Source organism: Mesoplodon mirus (genome assembly GCF_964341445.2).
Source record: "Mesoplodon mirus genome assembly, chromosome: 18".
Classification (NCBI taxonomy): domain Eukaryota; kingdom Metazoa; phylum Chordata; class Mammalia; order Artiodactyla; family Ziphiidae; genus Mesoplodon; species Mesoplodon mirus.
This window is the reverse complement of record NC_138994.1, coordinates 13,909,139-13,925,132: the sequence shown is the minus strand read 5'-3', so window position 1 is coordinate 13,925,132 and position 15,994 is coordinate 13,909,139. Positions and strand designations below refer to the sequence as shown.

At 50.1% G+C, this 15,994-nt stretch overlaps 1 protein-coding gene across 2 annotated transcripts in view; it reads left to right on the top strand.

Moving 5' to 3' along the window:
• Positions 1-15,994, top strand: part of RPTOR (regulatory associated protein of MTOR complex 1) — a 339,786-nt gene that overhangs the window by 245,741 nt on the left and 78,051 nt on the right. For both annotated transcript variants that reach the window (XM_082603639.1, XM_082603638.1), the window contains exons 8-10: positions 2,896-2,996; positions 3,538-3,682; positions 11,514-11,589. In XM_082603639.1, coding sequence (XP_082459765.1) covers positions 2,896-2,996; positions 3,538-3,682; positions 11,514-11,589 — 322 coding nt within the window. The remainder of the gene's footprint in view (positions 1-2,895; positions 2,997-3,537; positions 3,683-11,513; positions 11,590-15,994) is intronic.

Here is a 15,994-nt window from a genome sequence, read left to right as displayed (position 1 = left end):
CCATAGGAACTCTGCTTTCCTTTATTCCAAGTGAGATTTTGTTGAAATAGAGGGAACTATTTGAAACCACTGCAGCAGTAAGCAGAGAACCCTGTAGATTTTTGAACAAAGGTATACCGGGGGCCGTCACCCTGCCTAGTATGAATTGGATCAAGAAGGCCATTGAGGATACCTTTGCAGTGGGAGTGGTTACCAAAAGGCAGTGGAAGAGGTGCCTTGCAAGAAGCAGGAAACACGAGCTACACTTGGGGAAGAGATGAGTGGGCCTTGTCTCTGAGGGTTCGAGCTCTGATGGAAGAGAATCCACGGGGACTCTTGGAGCGAGGACACATGCTACAGGGGAGAAGAAGATGGCAGTAATGAGGATGAACTTGATTTTAGACATGTTAAACTTGAGCTGTGAGGACACCAAGCAAGGGGTGAAGGCAGACACCTCAGGTTGGGTCATCTTGTAAGATCCAGAAGCAGAGTCGCCATTGCTGGAGTCAGGCTCCACACAGTGGGCAGTGCTGGAAGCTGTAGGTGAACCCAGATGTCGGGGGAGGTGAGAATAAATCCAACTGCAGACAGCGGTGATGAGGAGTTTGAGGAGGTGGCATGCATTTTCCAAGGAAGTGTCTGCTGGCTCTCTGCTGCATCTCCTTTGGAAGTGCTATCCACTTTATTTTGGTCCCCATTTTGCATATGAGGTTAACCTGGGTGACTCAGAGCAGAGAAACAAGACGCCAGAAGCTACCCAGACATGCACAGCTGGGACTAGAGTTCGTTTTTCTCATCTCCCAGTTCCATGATCTGTTCCTAAACTATAGCTTTTTGTGCTTTTCACATAAAAGTTAGTCCTTGATTAACACTGTGGGTTTAAATTTTAAAAGAACCACCTTGATTATTAATGAAATGGGGGGGGGTAGGTGAAAGAAACTTGTGTAATGAAATGTGTCCTGGGCTTGACACTCTGTGCTGTGCCTTTCTTTGTGGCCCTGCATCACTGGCCCAGACAGCTTCCAGAGCGGGTTGGGTTTTGACGGCCTTAAGATCAACTACAGAAAGGAAAACGGAAACAAGAAGTTTCTGAAGTGACTTAATTCTTTTTTTTTTTTTTTTTTTTGAAGTGACTTAATTCTAAATGACGTGAAAAGGGAGGGAAGTGGGACTCACTTCCACCTTTGTCATCCCAGGCTGCCGAATGCAGATGGGTCTTGCAATGATTGGTTGATTTGATCGCTTTGAATGGTTCCCAGGTCTGTCTGAAATCAGTCGGGCAGATGGCTTGGTCTGTGGTTTCATGATGAGCTTTAGTGAAAGACGTCAATAGAATTTTCAGGAGATCATAGTGGGAGTCTTAGTTTTGCATTTATCTGCCAGCGATTGTCACAAGATGAGGATTTTTAAAACACACCTAAATGCACACTGACCTCCACCTGACAAGGAGTGACCTCTGTTCCCTCTGATGGCTTGGCCACAGTGCCGGCAGCAGGGCAACTCCTCACTGCTGGGGACGCAGCGGCCTTTCCCAAGGGTCAAACCCCAAGGAGCTAGCTGGGGCTGTGTTGCTTCACCTGACTCAAGGGGCACTGCACACACCCATGATGCGCTTGGTCCAGGTTTGGAAATAGACCTCAGCAGACCCTCCTTCTTCCAAGAACGCCATCCTGTCACCACCAGTTGCCAGGGCGAGAGGCAGGTGAGTGGGCAGAGGAGTGGCAGCCAATGCTGACTGCGTGCAGATGTGAAGACAAGGAGAGTGTCGCCACTGCCTCACTGCAGGGCTTTCCTCCTGATCGGCTCTCCTTGTACGTGTTCTGTGTAATTATGACAGCACGATATTTGCCCCACTTCTTTACTTAATGTTACAAAGCAGTCTTTTCCCCATATCATTAAAATATTCATAAACAACAGTTTAATAGCTTGTAGTTATTTCATTGTGGTTGTTCCATAATTAATCATTTCTCTATTATTGGTCACATAGGTAGTTTCTGACTTTTCACTGTTATAAATAAAACACTGAAAAACATACCTTGTTTCCACATTCTTCGTTTCTGGTTCAAGATTGATTCTTGGGAGCAGACTTAACTGAGGAAAGGATACAGATGTTTTCTGTCCTTCATGTGTCTGTCCTTTCCAGAAGGATTGTGCCAGCTCATACACCCAAAGGTGTCGTATGTGAGTGGCCGCAAATGGAGCACCACCCAAAAGAGTGTCACCCAGTTGTGTGTTGTGTTTTTTCTTCCTGTGCTCGAATTTCCCCACAGCGGGTGGGGAAGCAAGCCCAGCTCCCCTCACACGCCCCGCTGGGAGGCCTGTGATGCTGCTGGCCCACCTCTCACATCCTCACTGCTGGCATTTTCAGTCCAGCGATGCTGCGCCAGGACTACGTGTGAATTTAAGAGGTGGAATCTAGGCCTGACTAGGTCTGTTTTGATGTTGAACAGGTGAATGATTGTGTGGTGAAGAGCTGGGCCCACAGAGGTCTTCCCATTGCCCTCAGCTTCTGGGAGGTGACCGGTGTCCTGTCCGACAGGAGTGTCTTGATTAGGGTGTGGGGGCCGTCCACTTGGAGGCTGAGAGCAAGGCTGTGGGGGGCTCTAGGGCCCCGGGGACCTGCCTGATCGGCAGAGCTCTGTGCCTGCTGTCACACGGGGGTGCCGGAGGGGCCCACCCGCTGCTCCTCTGCAGGTGGGGAAGGGAAGAAAGTGAAGTGGAGGCTGAGTTTTAAGATGTGAGGTTAGACGTACAGGAGTCTCAAAGATCACGGTGAGGCAAGGAGGTCCTCCTGGCATGGCCGAGTCTCCCCCCAACCCCCGTCTGACACGTCGTCGTCCCCTCACCCCTTCTCTTCCCACCTCCTCCTGCCTCTGTCGCCTGTTTCCATCTCTGTGACTGTTTCGTGTTTCCTAGGATTCCCGGGCGGCTGAACGACAGGAGGACCCCCCTGGGCGAGCTGAACTGGATCTTCACGGCCATCACGGACACCATTGCGTGGAACGTGCTTCCTCGGGGTGAGGCTGCCCAGCCGTGGACTGGCGGGAAGGCTGCTGCCCCAGAGTCAGGAGACTCTGGCGCCGGGGTGTGAGAGAAGTCAAATGGGAGGACTGAGTTCCCCTCAGTGAAGAAACCTGAGGATGTGGGCGGGAGAAGGCAGGGACCCCGAAGGTTCTGAGAGGATGAAGTGAATCGCGCATCGGGTCGAGAGCAGTGATGCAGGGCGAGTTCAGAGAGGTGTCTGCTCAGGTCCTTAGTGTTTTCGGGGCAGACTCAGGGCTCATCTGCCTTCATAGTCACACACCATCCACATTTCTTAAAACCCAAATTACTGCTATAGTATAAGACACGTTTATGTTTTTCTGTGACCGGTCGGTTGGGTTCTGATGTTGGTTCACATTACGTGTGTCATGTCGGTGCTGCCAGTGCAGAATGTGCGTGTCAGTTCCAACCTGCTTGTTGCAACTTCTGGTAGAAGGACAGTAAATTTGTATATTTGGCTTTAAATGCTGGACATGAGTCACTGAAGTCACCTTTTTCTCTTTTCTCTGCCCTCAGATCTCTTCCAAAAGCTCTTCAGACAGGACCTGTTGGTGGCTAGTCTGTTTCGAAATTTTTTATTGGCGGAAAGGATCATGAGGTCGTATAACTGCACCCCCGTCAGCAGCCCACGCCTGCCCCCCACATACATGCACGCCATGTGGTAAGTGTCTCTCCCCAGACCAGCATCAGGTCCTCTAAGGAGTATGGTTTTCCCGTTTCTGCGATAATCCAAGTATAAGGGAATTATTTGAACAAAATAGGAAGATGTGGCTCCAAACGTGGAGGCCTGAGTGGTGTACACAAGTTAATAAGGTCGACCCTCAGCTCTGCCTAAGTCCCCTGCAGAAGTGCAGGTGCCTCTAAGGGTCATCCAGGGCTGAGCGGGACCAGTGCCTACAGAGGCCCTGCAGTTCATAGCTCGGGCGGAGAGGGCCTGCAGGTGAGTTCCTGACTCTGTAGGGATTTGTACTGAGGAAAGAAACTGCCAGCTGAATTCATGAAGTGTATCCAAGATTGCTCCAGAGAATTAAAACTGTTGGGTTCATGACCAGTTAATTTGCATGCTTATTTCACACATATACACATGCTGTCACACACACACATGCACAAGTGTGATCTTTATGACACTTGTATGTTGATTATAAATTTCCTTCAAAACTGGATTACTGGGCCTCCCTGGTGGCGCAGTGGTTGGGAGTCCGCCTGCCGATGCAGGGGATACGGGTTCGTGCCCCGGTCTGGGAGGATCCCATATGCCGCGGAGCGGCTGGGCCCGTGAGCCATGGCCGCTGAGCCTGTGCGTCCGGAGCCTGTGCTCCGCAACGGGAGAGGCCACGGCAGTGAGAGGCCCGCGTACAGCAAAAAAAAAAAAACTGGATTACTGGGACTTCCAGTGGTTAAGACTCTGTGCTTCCAATGCAGAGGGCCTGGGTTCAATCCCTGGTCAGGGAACTAGATCCCGCATGCTGCAACTAAGAGCCCACATGCTGCAACTAAGGGCCCACATGCCGTAACTAAAGGTCCTACGTGCTGCAACGAAGATCCCGCGTACCAAACTAAGACCCGGCACAGCCAAATAGATAACTAAATATTTAAAAAAAAAAAAAAAACTGGATTACTGCTCCTTACACTACTGCTACTAGTAAATAACAACAGTAATAGTGGAAATTGTTTGGAATCTAGACATTATATCTGAAGGCGTTTGGTTTCTGCCTGCTTCCTTGCTTTTGTGACACAAGCAGAATTTGAGGAAGCACTAAAATGGGGCAGTAACAAAGGAAAATGTGTCTTAGTTATATCCAGAGAGAAATCCTAATACAAAACATTTAAAAAGAGTAATTCACTTAGGTTTAGCCCTGAAAACCACTCTATGGTGTATTTCAATGGTCAGGTTTATTTTGGGTAGTGATTTTTTTTTTTTAATATGTGCATGACCACTTTCCCCCGACTCTGTAAACCCAGAGAACTAAGAAGGAGGTGGTAGACTCACCTCCTCTTATCCACTCAAGGGAAATCGGGAATTAACATTCTTATCTGTGAAATGAATCAAGATGCACTATGCTGGCCAAGCACCAGACTATAAACAGAAATCAAGTTAAAACATGCCTCATCCATATCCTTTGGAATAGCTTATAGAATAAACTGGAGAAACAGAGAAATAGGAGTAGACCGCACGAAGAGTCTCTGTGCAGCAGTTTAGATCCTGTGTGAACAGACTGGCAGGACAGCAGACGCAGTTTCCTTCACTCCATGAAGATTAGAACTGGGGAGGTGGGGTTGAAAAGCCTCTCTAATGCTTAGGATAAATAGAAAGAAAACCCACATTTCTGAAGAAGGAGATCCTCAAAACAGCCTTATCCTTTAAGTAAAGTGATGCCTTAAATTCTATTTTTTTCTGAACCAGGTTTTTATAAAACATTTATTATAAAAAAGGAAAGAAAAAGAAAAAAGAGCTGAACAGGGTCAGTGCTGCGACTAGTCATGGATGGAAAACTAGTTAAGCCACAGGAAATGGGCATCACACCAGCTGCCCAGTGTGAATGACCTCTTGGATGACTGGGACCACTGGCCAAGCAGGTCCCCCCAGGAGGAAGAAATACAGGGTGGACGCGAGGCGCCAGCTTTTAGCGAGAAGCGGCCTATGTCCTTCCCTCCATCTGCCAACCCCACCAACAAGTCCATGGGACAGTCTTCCTTCTTGTACATATTTCTCTGGATATAAAACTGCCTCCTCTAAGATGTGCTCAGCTGCAAAGAGTAAAAAACAACGTGTTGTCCCGGAGAAGAGAGTAAGGAGCACAGCCTGAGCAGAGAGCAGACAGAACAGACAGGGAAGATGACAGCAGGAGAAGGGGACCCAGGGAGGAAGCACACAGAGATGGCCGGTGCGGAACAGTCACACCTGTCTCTCTTCATCATCCCACAGATCTTTCTCTAGTATTGGCCTGTTAGAACATTTCTGAATTCTGGGATTTGTATAAGTGCTGTTTAATATAAGGTCCAAAGTCTAACAGCAGCATCTCAGAATCCCTCCCATCTCTGTTACTGATACCTTTCCATGCCCTCCTCTAAAACTAGGAATATGGCCCTCTTGCCTGCGAGTTTAGCTCTCCGTGAATCTCATAAAACAAATCCTCATTTGTGGTACAGAGACACGTGAGCTAACACAGCAACCCACAGAGGCCCAGATAAAAAATGTGGAAAGCCTCCCAGGTATCCCGGGGCACATGGAATTGCTAGCAGTCATACATGCACCCTTGGGGTCTTTCTACTTCCCTGGTTCCAACCTCCCTGCGCATTCCAGGGCCCCTCTGCAGCTGATATGCACCCTGAAGACTTGAGTACAATGTAGTCCCTCAGCCTGCATGGTCCTCCATCCTGCAAAGCGCACTGTCTGTGGCCTGATACCCTCCCCACTCCCTTTTAGGCGAATCCTGGTCGTTGCACGTTGGGTTCTGTGGGAAGCGGACTCAGAGGTGGGGGTCAGCATTAGGATGCTGTGAGGGAGGGCTCTGGGGATCACAGCCCTGGACAGGGAGGCGGCCTGACCCCTGACCCAGCCTGGACCAGCACATTCCCAGCCGGCATCGTTGGACCCTGACATCTCCCGCTTCACTCCAGCCCCTGCTGCCCTGTCCACTTTGCATCCACCCATTCCAGCTCAGGAGAGGGACTAAGCAGGTTGCTGAGGAAGAACCAAGGAACGGGACTGGTGAGACAGAGAGGCTTTGAAAAAGAATGCCCTTTGTCAGAATATTAGCTATAAAGTGGGAAACCAGGGAGAATCCCAGTACCTAACAGAATGGGGATGTAATTGAGATACATATATTTGAAAAAATGTAAGCCATCTTAAAACTTTGTTTGTGAAGATTATTTATTATTATACAAAATATATGTTAAATGACAGAAACAGAACACCAGACTGTATCAGCAGTATAATTACCTCTATGTTATGCATGGGAAAAGGGCTGGATAGAATTATAGCAAGATGCCACTGGTGCTAATACCAGGACAGGAGGATTGGAATGAGAATGCTCCCTTTTAAAAGTTGGTAGATATTACTTTTGTAATTAAAAATCTACATGTAGATGTTTTAAGCCTTTGAAACGCTAAAAGCTATTTTTTTTAATTAAGTTATTAAGGTTGAAGTCTCCCTTGTCAAAAATGCAAAACTGGACACAGAAGAATCATTGTGTGCTTTGCATGAAAAAAAATGTAACTAGTAGAATTCCCTGAGGTTTAGTACCTGCACTTGATCTCATTTGGTATTTTTTAAATGTTGTAGAAAGAGCTCATTAAAATCCTGAGTTGGAAATCATTCACATGCATTAGGCTCATCCCATATTTGTTACTGTACAGCAAACGTACAGCAAACCAAACGGGATTGTTACTGAAACAACAGTTGCAGGGATAATTTAATTTAACAAGTAGTTTCATACTCACTATGCACAGGACACTGGGAGGCCTTGTAAAGAACATAAAAAGCCATTCTAAAAAGGTATGAAATCATGCCTGCATATTTATTGAGTATCAAGCACTGGCGACCCAGCCTGGACACATTGTGCGTTTCCAGGTGGGCGTCACGCCCTTGCACGTGGCCCTCGTGTCACTGCGGACACAGACTCGGGTCGGACTATGTGGGGTCCTGGTATTGTGTCCAGCTGCCACATTTAACACGGCCCTCTGATTGGACCGTGCTACCGTGTTGTAGATCTAGGGAGGAGAAAACCACTCAGGGTGAGTGATAACCTTTATTTCTTTATGACATCATGCAGAATTGTCTCATGCCAAGTCAGAGACCAGAAATACTTGGTATAAACACTGGGTCAGGCAGCTGTATAGGGCATGCAGCCACGTTGAGGGCCACTGACTTGGTTAAGACGGGAAGACTGCCACATGTTTTCCCTCCTCCCCTGGGGGTAGTTAGAGGTAGTGGTTGGAATATCGGTTGGTAACACCAGATCCAGCGGCTTTACAAATGGGGATTTGTTCCTCTTTCCTGTGTAGCTGAGTGGCTCACAGGAGGGACACGGATCTCTGCTCTTCCCCGCGGCCATGTGTGGTGCCTGGTCTAGGGAGGCTGGGGATGTGGTCTCTGTCCTGGGTGGCAGGTGTCCAGCTCAAGGTCCTGGCCTTAGGGGAGGTGGGAGAGCAGAGGGAACAGGCAGTGGGCTCAGATGCAAAGGCAGGAGAATGTGAGGCCCAGAAACCTGGAAGGTCATGCTCGCCTGCACTGAGGTTTGCCAGCTGCCCCTGAGGTCCGAGGCGCCGCATGGGCTCCTTGCCAGTGAAGCGTTGCCGTGGGCTTTCAGCAGAGCTCATTCGGGTGATGAAACACTCAACAACAATGCCCATAGCTCTTTCTCCCGCCTCGTAAATAGACGAAAGTTTGTACGTCCCCAGGGAGTGCACAGCCAAGGTAGTCGGAAAGAGCATTTGGAATAAATAATTTACCATCTAGTTACTATATTCCTTGGGTGGTGATGGAGAGGTTGAACTTTCAGCAGGGGGAGGAAGGGAACAAAGCCTAACAAAAATTGAGGTTAAAACACAAAGTCATACACATTCACACTTTGCTTCAGGCAGGGGTGCCAATGATGAAATGCTCAGCACCCGGCTTCTGTTTAATTTTTGATGCAAAGTCATCAGGGAGCCGTTTGCCTTCACTTTCAATTTCAGCAGGTCCTGAAACCTTGCATTTCTCCGTGGTAATAACCTGTGCGTTCCTTCCCATCAAGCGAGCCTGGCTGGCTGACTGATCGGTGCAGATGGAGCCGGGCGCTCTTGGAAGGCTGTCCTCCCAGCCCACTCCTTGGGTGCCTGCCATCTTAGGCCCGTTTCCTGAAAACTCGAGCTCTTGCCTGGATGGCACGTTCTCCAGGCCGTGATTCATCGGCAGCCCACGGCTCAGAGCCCGGCTGGTCTGCGCCTCGGGGTGGGGAGGCCCGGGATCCTCCCTCCCTGGGGGTGCAGCCTGTGCGGCTGGTCACAGGGGCTGTGGGAAGTGCGAACGCGGACACCTCCCAAGTTCCATGCTCGCCTGGGTGCCATGGCTCAAGGTTTTACAGGACTTGCTTTCCCACTTTCCCTTAGTGAGAATCCCAAATTAAGACTCCAAGTTCGTTTTGATTTTACCCTAGAAAATGTAGCCACTTTTAACCAACTTAAGTAAATGCTCAGCAGAGGGTACCGTCGTGCTGCTGAAAAGGCTGCCATGTGATCTAGGGCTTGATGGGAGCTCTGAGGTCCCCAACCTGACCCTTTCCTTTTGTAGAGAATCAACGACCGCAGGCCCAGAGGGAGGCCGGCTAGCCCAGCGCCAGCCCGCTGCTCTCTCCCGGCCTCGGCCTGGGGCTTGCTGCAGCCGCACTGCTGGCTGGCAGTCTGTTGGGCCACTCGGTGTCCAGTAGATCTTAGGTGTTCTCCCACGTCCTCTCCTTTCCTCCTGTCCTCCTCGGTGCCTTGAACGGAGTCCCTTGTCCCCTCTCACTTAGACAGCTTTGCCCCTCCAGTCATGGCCCTGCCTTGCTCCCAGTGACAACAGGCGAATCCCTCCTCCGGGGCTTCCTTTCAAGCCAGCAGTCTCCTCTGAGCTGCTTTTCTGGCACAGAAGAGTGCGGCTGGTGGGGACTCAACCCCACTGAGTGATTGGACCCAGGTGGGGGCCAGCCCCGGGGAGCCGGCAGGCCCAACGGGCCACACTCCTCAGAAGATTTGCGCCCAGGCCCCACTGCAGCTGCGTCGGGTTTTGTTTCGCTCCTTGGGAAGGACTGAGGCGGCAGTAGTAGGTCTAGCTAGGGCGGCCTAGTCCCTCTGATACTCTGTCTAGGACGCCCAGCAGGGACGTCTTTAATGGGTTATAATTCTTCCTGCCTCGTGACTTTGAGGAGATGGTTCTGAAAGAGGGCACAGAAGCTAGCTTTACAGAAGGTGCAGTTTTGGGGTGCCCACTGTGTGGCAGCTGTAGCAAGACCACCAGCTGCCCTGGACCCCCTCTGCCCATGTCACCTCCCCCCAACTGGTGCACACTTTCTTCTAACTCTTGAAGTTAAAACTTTTTATTTGATTACATTCAAGGAATCTTTATAGAGCTTAATTGCAATAACTGACTTGACTTCTGTCTTAACAGAGAGTAAGTGTCTCCCTCAATGCTGCAGAATAACCATTTCGCCTGCAGTCTGGGCACTTACTGAGCATATGGGAGCTACTTATTGCCCTCACCTTGAGGAACTTTTGATTATCTCCTGATTGCCTCTTAATTAGATTGGTGGGGGAAGGGCGTGCTTGTGCAGAAGGGGCCAGTCTGGGAAAAAAGAAATATATTCCACATATTTGAAAAATGAAAAAGAGTTCTCTAGTCTTTTGTTCATCTTACATTTTTACTGTTTTTCTGCATGTTTTCATTTTTCATTCTTGTTTTGATCCTTTATGAAGACCCATGAATAGGTGCCTCTTGCACACAAACAGGCAGTTATTAGTCTAAATAAACCTAACATGGAATCCTTGAGTGTGTCAGGAAATTGTGCTGGGAAGAGATTGCAATACCGGAAACTAAACCTCTTGTTCTGACCATCACTTTCTTTCCACGAGGAGCACGTTTCTAAAAGAAAGGGGGGGTCAGAGTGAGAAAATGGTTATATCCTTGGGAAGCCGCACTTGGATCTGGGACCACAGAGAAAGTAAGAGGATCGTTTGTGTCCAGTTTAGAATCGGTGTTAAACGTTGCCAGGAAATAACAGGCCTCTGTGTGTGTCCCTCCGTGTCAGCCACCCTCCGAGGCCTTCACGGGACCCTGTGTGGAAGACATGATCTTTAGCCTGCCTCACACGTGGTGAAACTGACCCTGGGGAGGTGACACCATGACCCAGTCGGTACCACCTTGTCTTGCACATCTTGTAAGCGTGTGGAGCTGGGTCCGGCGCCACAAGAAGTTGGAGAAGGTAGCCGGGACTACTCATCAAAGAGGCTGCTGCATCCCCAGCATACAGAGCACCACCTGTCTTGTCCCAAGTGGTTTGTGTTGGGCACAGGTGCCGACCACCCACAGAGGGGTGCAGGGGCCTGGCAGTGGGTGGGCCGAGGCGGACCCTTTCTCCCAGCCCCACCTGGCCCGTCTATGGTGAAGTGTCTTGGCCTGACCACGGCCTTTCATGGCAGGTTTGTGTGTGATGCTGCCATGGTCCGGGCACCCAGTGCCCCAGCTGCCATCAGCGTGGGCAGGCTGCCGCGCTAGGTGGGCTCAAGTTGGGGGAAGAAACTGCATTAGGAAGTGGACAAGTCTCTTTATTTTTCCTGAGCTTTTTCTCCTTTCAATTTGAAGAGAAAAGCTGTCATAAACAAAATGGCTTTAGCTAGCTGAGAGTTCCTCACCTCCTGTGCCCTTCACCAGCGGCTCTGCCCCGACTCAGCCACCCACGGGCTGCTCTGCTGTCGGGTCCCCTGGGTGAGCCCGTCAGTAATGCTTTGTGGGTTCCTCTCTGCTCTCTCCCCAGGCAGGCCTGGGACCTGGCTGTCGACATTTGTCTCTCCCAGCTGCCGACCATCATCGAAGAAGGCACGGCATTTCGGGTGAGTCCTCCCAGGGCATCCTACGTGGTCCACTGCAGCAGCTGCTTCTCTGACCACCTGGTCTGCAGAGCCCCTGGTTGGGTGTCAGAGACAGCCCTCACCCACCTGGGAGAAGATGCATTATCTAGAAGCTTAAAAGATTGCACCAACCAGGGGTTAAAGTTAGATTATGAAATGGTCAGCTCTTAAAAACATCTTCTCTACAGTGTTGCTGTCATAGGTCTGCTTTTCTTGATGCGCACTCCCTGATCCCAGGTTCTCAGCCTTTTTACCATGAACAGACGCTCTCAACTTGCGGCCCTGCTGCCCAGTGGCCAGGTGAAGCCTCTAAGGCTGAGGCTTGGCCCCAAGGGGATGTCTGGTCCCCATGTACTTTGCTAGGTGGTGGTCTGGTCATCCTCGAGTTAATGTTGTTTCACTTGTGGCTCCTGAGGCAGGCAAATCGACTGTCCCCCCACCCCCCCAGGGGTCGTTACAGCAGCTCACCAAGAACCCCCTGTTGCGTCCCCCGCACATACAGCCCCTCCTGTTTTCATTCAAGATGTGTTCATTTGATGAGCGTTTGCTGTGCGTCAGACACCACGTCTGGGTGCACGTGGGTGAGACCCGGTCCCTTCCCTCAAGTAACCATTGAGAAAAGAGAAAAGCCACCCGTCAAGTTAGAGCACAATTAGATCCCCCATCTGACCCTCCAAGGGACCGGGCAGGTGTTCGGGACTGGGGGAGTGGTGGGGGGAGCCGGGAGGAAGCAGGTGGCTCCAAGCTGTCCACTGAGGGGACGGGTTGGAGGGTGGGGCTTGGAGATGGGAGTCACTGGCCTCTTTTCCCCACACCATCGGCTCCGGGCCCCATTGGAGAGACCACAGTGGGCAGCTTAGCCCCCCGGTGCCCCAGTTTCCTTGTTTTAAAACGGGAACTATAGTTGTATCCAATTCAAGGAGCACGTGAGGACTAGAGGACAGAGCCTGGCACGTGGTACATGCTGGACGCAAGGGTTCCTGGCCCTTGGTGTATTCACAAAGCCCTGACTGCGGCCAGAGGCACCCACGTCTTACTGCAGAGGTTTTTAACTTTCAGTGCACATCACGACCATCAGGGAAGCTTTCAACCTTACTGAGTCAGGGGCCTGGGTGCGTGTGTGTGTGTGTGTGTGTGTGTGTACATATGTATTTCTGTGGGGGGTGTACGTGCATGTATATTTGTGTGCCTGCGTATATCTATGGGGTATGAGTGTGTGTGTTCTCTGTGGGGGGGGTGTCCGTGTACATGTGTGTACGTGCATGCATGTCTGTGTGGGGGGGAGGGTTGTATGCATGTGTGTTAACTCAGGTGATTTCGATTCCCCCTACCCCGAGACTGGGGTAACTGGGCTATGAGGCCCTCCCTCCCTATTTTATCTTATCTTTCCAACTTCATTGCTTGAATTTTCTTCCCATTTTATTATGAACATTTTCAAACCTACAGCAAAGTTGGAAGAACTCTGCATCAAGCCCGCACGTGCCCGCTGCCGGGTTCTCCACCAGCACTTGCGGTGCCTGCTCCAGCAGCCCGCCGCTCTCCACCGCCCTCCCTTTAACGCACTTACAAGGGAGTCGAAGCCGGCCTTGCATCTTGAACCCTGAAGTGGGCGCCGGCAGGGCATTCACTTGGCTCTCGCCTATGTGTTTGGCATTGCCTGGGAGACCCTAAACCCTGAGGCAGGGACAAGTCTCCGTGGGGAACAGTCCTGGCCTCCAGCTCCTCACACGCCCCGCCTCCACAGGGACAGGGCCTGTTGCCACAAACATGTGTTCGGGAACCTCGCTCAACTCATGCTATTTTGTGCTCTGTGCCTGGTTTTCCTCTGTACCGTCAAGGGGTCGGAGCTGCATACCTCTCAGATAAAGCCCCACGGTTCTGTGTCCTCACCCCTCCCTCCAGTGCCAGGCCTCCTTTCAAGCGTCTTCAGCTTCATTTCTCATCTACTAGATTCAGGATTCTGCCTCTGGAAATAATCTCACCAAATTGTCACTGGGAGGGGTACCTGGTGGAGGCCTCACGCTAGCTGTTTTATTTAGTTTTCATTCTTTTGGAAGCATAACATACACATAGAAGACTGCAGGCATCGTAACGTGCAGCTTGGTGAATTTACAAGTTGAGCGCGCTTGCGTAACCAGCACCCACTCAGAACATCAGCGGTCCCCCGAGGCCCCTCCCGCTCTGGCCCCCACCTCCACCAGGGTGTGTGCTGCCCTGAGGGGTTGGTACTTGGGTAAATAGAATCCTTATGTCTGGCTGCCTCCACTCAATGCCAAGTTTGCTCCATTCACTTGCAGCTCACTCCTATCACAGTGCGGAAACCCCAAAGGTTCCATCCCATGGACCTCACGAACTGTGCTGGCCACTGCCCAGCCGAGACGCTGGAGCCTGAGACAGAAGGAGAAATCAGTCATGCTGGGCCTGTCTTTCTATGAAATTTTGATATTTTGTTCATTATAGATTTTTACATTAGTTTTTATTTTCTTAAATATTGCATTAAGGTATTTTTTTTATCTCAATTACTGTGGTTTTTGGTGCCCCCTTAAATTTTGTGCTTGAGGCGAGTGGGTGGGTGTGGCCAGGTAGTGCTAATTCCTCATGCTTTGGTGCGTTAGTGTCAGGTGTGCACATGAGGAGTGGGATTTCTGGTCGCCAGGTGTGCATATTTTCAGTTTCAGTACAAACTGCCGGACAGTTTTCCAAAGTGTCTGTGAGTCAATTTTCAGTCCTTCCCACGATGTATGAGAGTTTTAGTTGTCCCATGTCCTCATCAATACTTGATGTTTTCCACCTTTTTTTTTTCCTTTTGGCTCTTCTGGTTCATTATGTAAGGGTATTTCATTGAGATTTTATCTTGTATTTCCCTGATGGTTAATAGAGTGGAGCCCTGTTTCATGTTTTTATTGGCTTTTTGAATATCCTCTTTTATAAATTGCCTGCTCAAGTCATGTGATCATTTTTCTTTTGCGTTATCTGTTTCTTATCAATTTGTAGTGGTTCTATTTATATTCTGAATACAAGTCCTTTGTCACACATTGTGAATATCTTTCTTCATCCTGCAGACTTCATTTTTACTTTTTTAATGTTTTTACTTGATGAACAAAAGTTTCTTGTTTTACCATATCCAGTTTACCAATGTTTTTTCTTTTATGGTTAGGGCTTTTGGTATCTGTTTAAGAGATCTTCACTTACTGTGAAACAGCCGACATAAGTGTGTTTGGACTGGGGATGGCAGGTGAGAAGAGCAGGAGTGTGTTGAGGTGAACTAGCTCTCCTCCCTCCCCACGGTGACCTCACAAGTCGAGGTGGATTGGCCCCCAGGGTCAGGCCTGGCTCTTTGTGCCCAGAGCTGGCCTTTCTGCTCTTAGTCCTTCACTCTTGGCGCCTGTTTTCAGACCCCCCAGCCCGTCTGACACGTGGGCTAACCACAGGGTCGACCACCTGGCATCAGAATCGTCCCAGGAGGCCCAGGCCACATGGCCACATGACTCAGAGCCTCTGCCCACAACCTGTGAGCTCTCCTCCAGAACACTCATCCTGGGTTCTGCTTCTTCCCCCCAAGAATCTACACAGTATTTCCGGGAGGTAATCATGAAGATTTGGCCCAAAACATCAACTCTGTGAATAATCTCAGGCACTCACGGGGCAACTCTTGAGCTGTTCTGTGAAGTGTTACTTAAAATGCTGAACCACACTTATGGTGGGGGGTTGATCTGATCTGTCATCTTCCCCGTGGCTTTAAGAAGCATGACAAACCTCATAGCATACTTCAATGGCAAAGGCTTTTCCCTCTTTGTCAGCTTTAGGTGCAAAGATCAGGAATGTTTGTCATTCAGGACGGAGTGGCTTCTTCAGCAATGAGCAGCGTGTTTGCATCCATAAGGCAAAACGAAGTGAAGGAAATGGGGGGAGGTGGAATTATCTGAGTTTCCCGACTTCCCCTCCCAGACTGAAGGTCCCCCTCACTCAGTACAGCTGGGGAGGGAGCATTTAACAAGATTATTGTTTTTAAACCAATTTGTGAATAACTCACACTTAAAAACAGGAAAATCGCTTTGGGGGCTCCATCCCAATCCCCAAGTTGCCCTCCAAATTTGATTAACTTCACGTACACTGACTTTGCAAGAACACGCATTCCTAAGTGTGAAAGTCCTCTGCCAAATTCTCACACAACACTGACTTCTTTACAAGGGGCACCATGGCTCTGACCACCAGGCCCCTCTGTGGAGGGTGCCGTGGGAACACGCCTGGTCTGGCTTGCAGCTCTGCTGGAGCCCTGCCCACGGCTTGGAGTCCTCTATGTGCACACTTCCACACGTGCAGGAACCTGGGGTCACAGCCCGCATCCCTGCCTTCCCACCCACCCTTCCTTACACAGATACCCGTT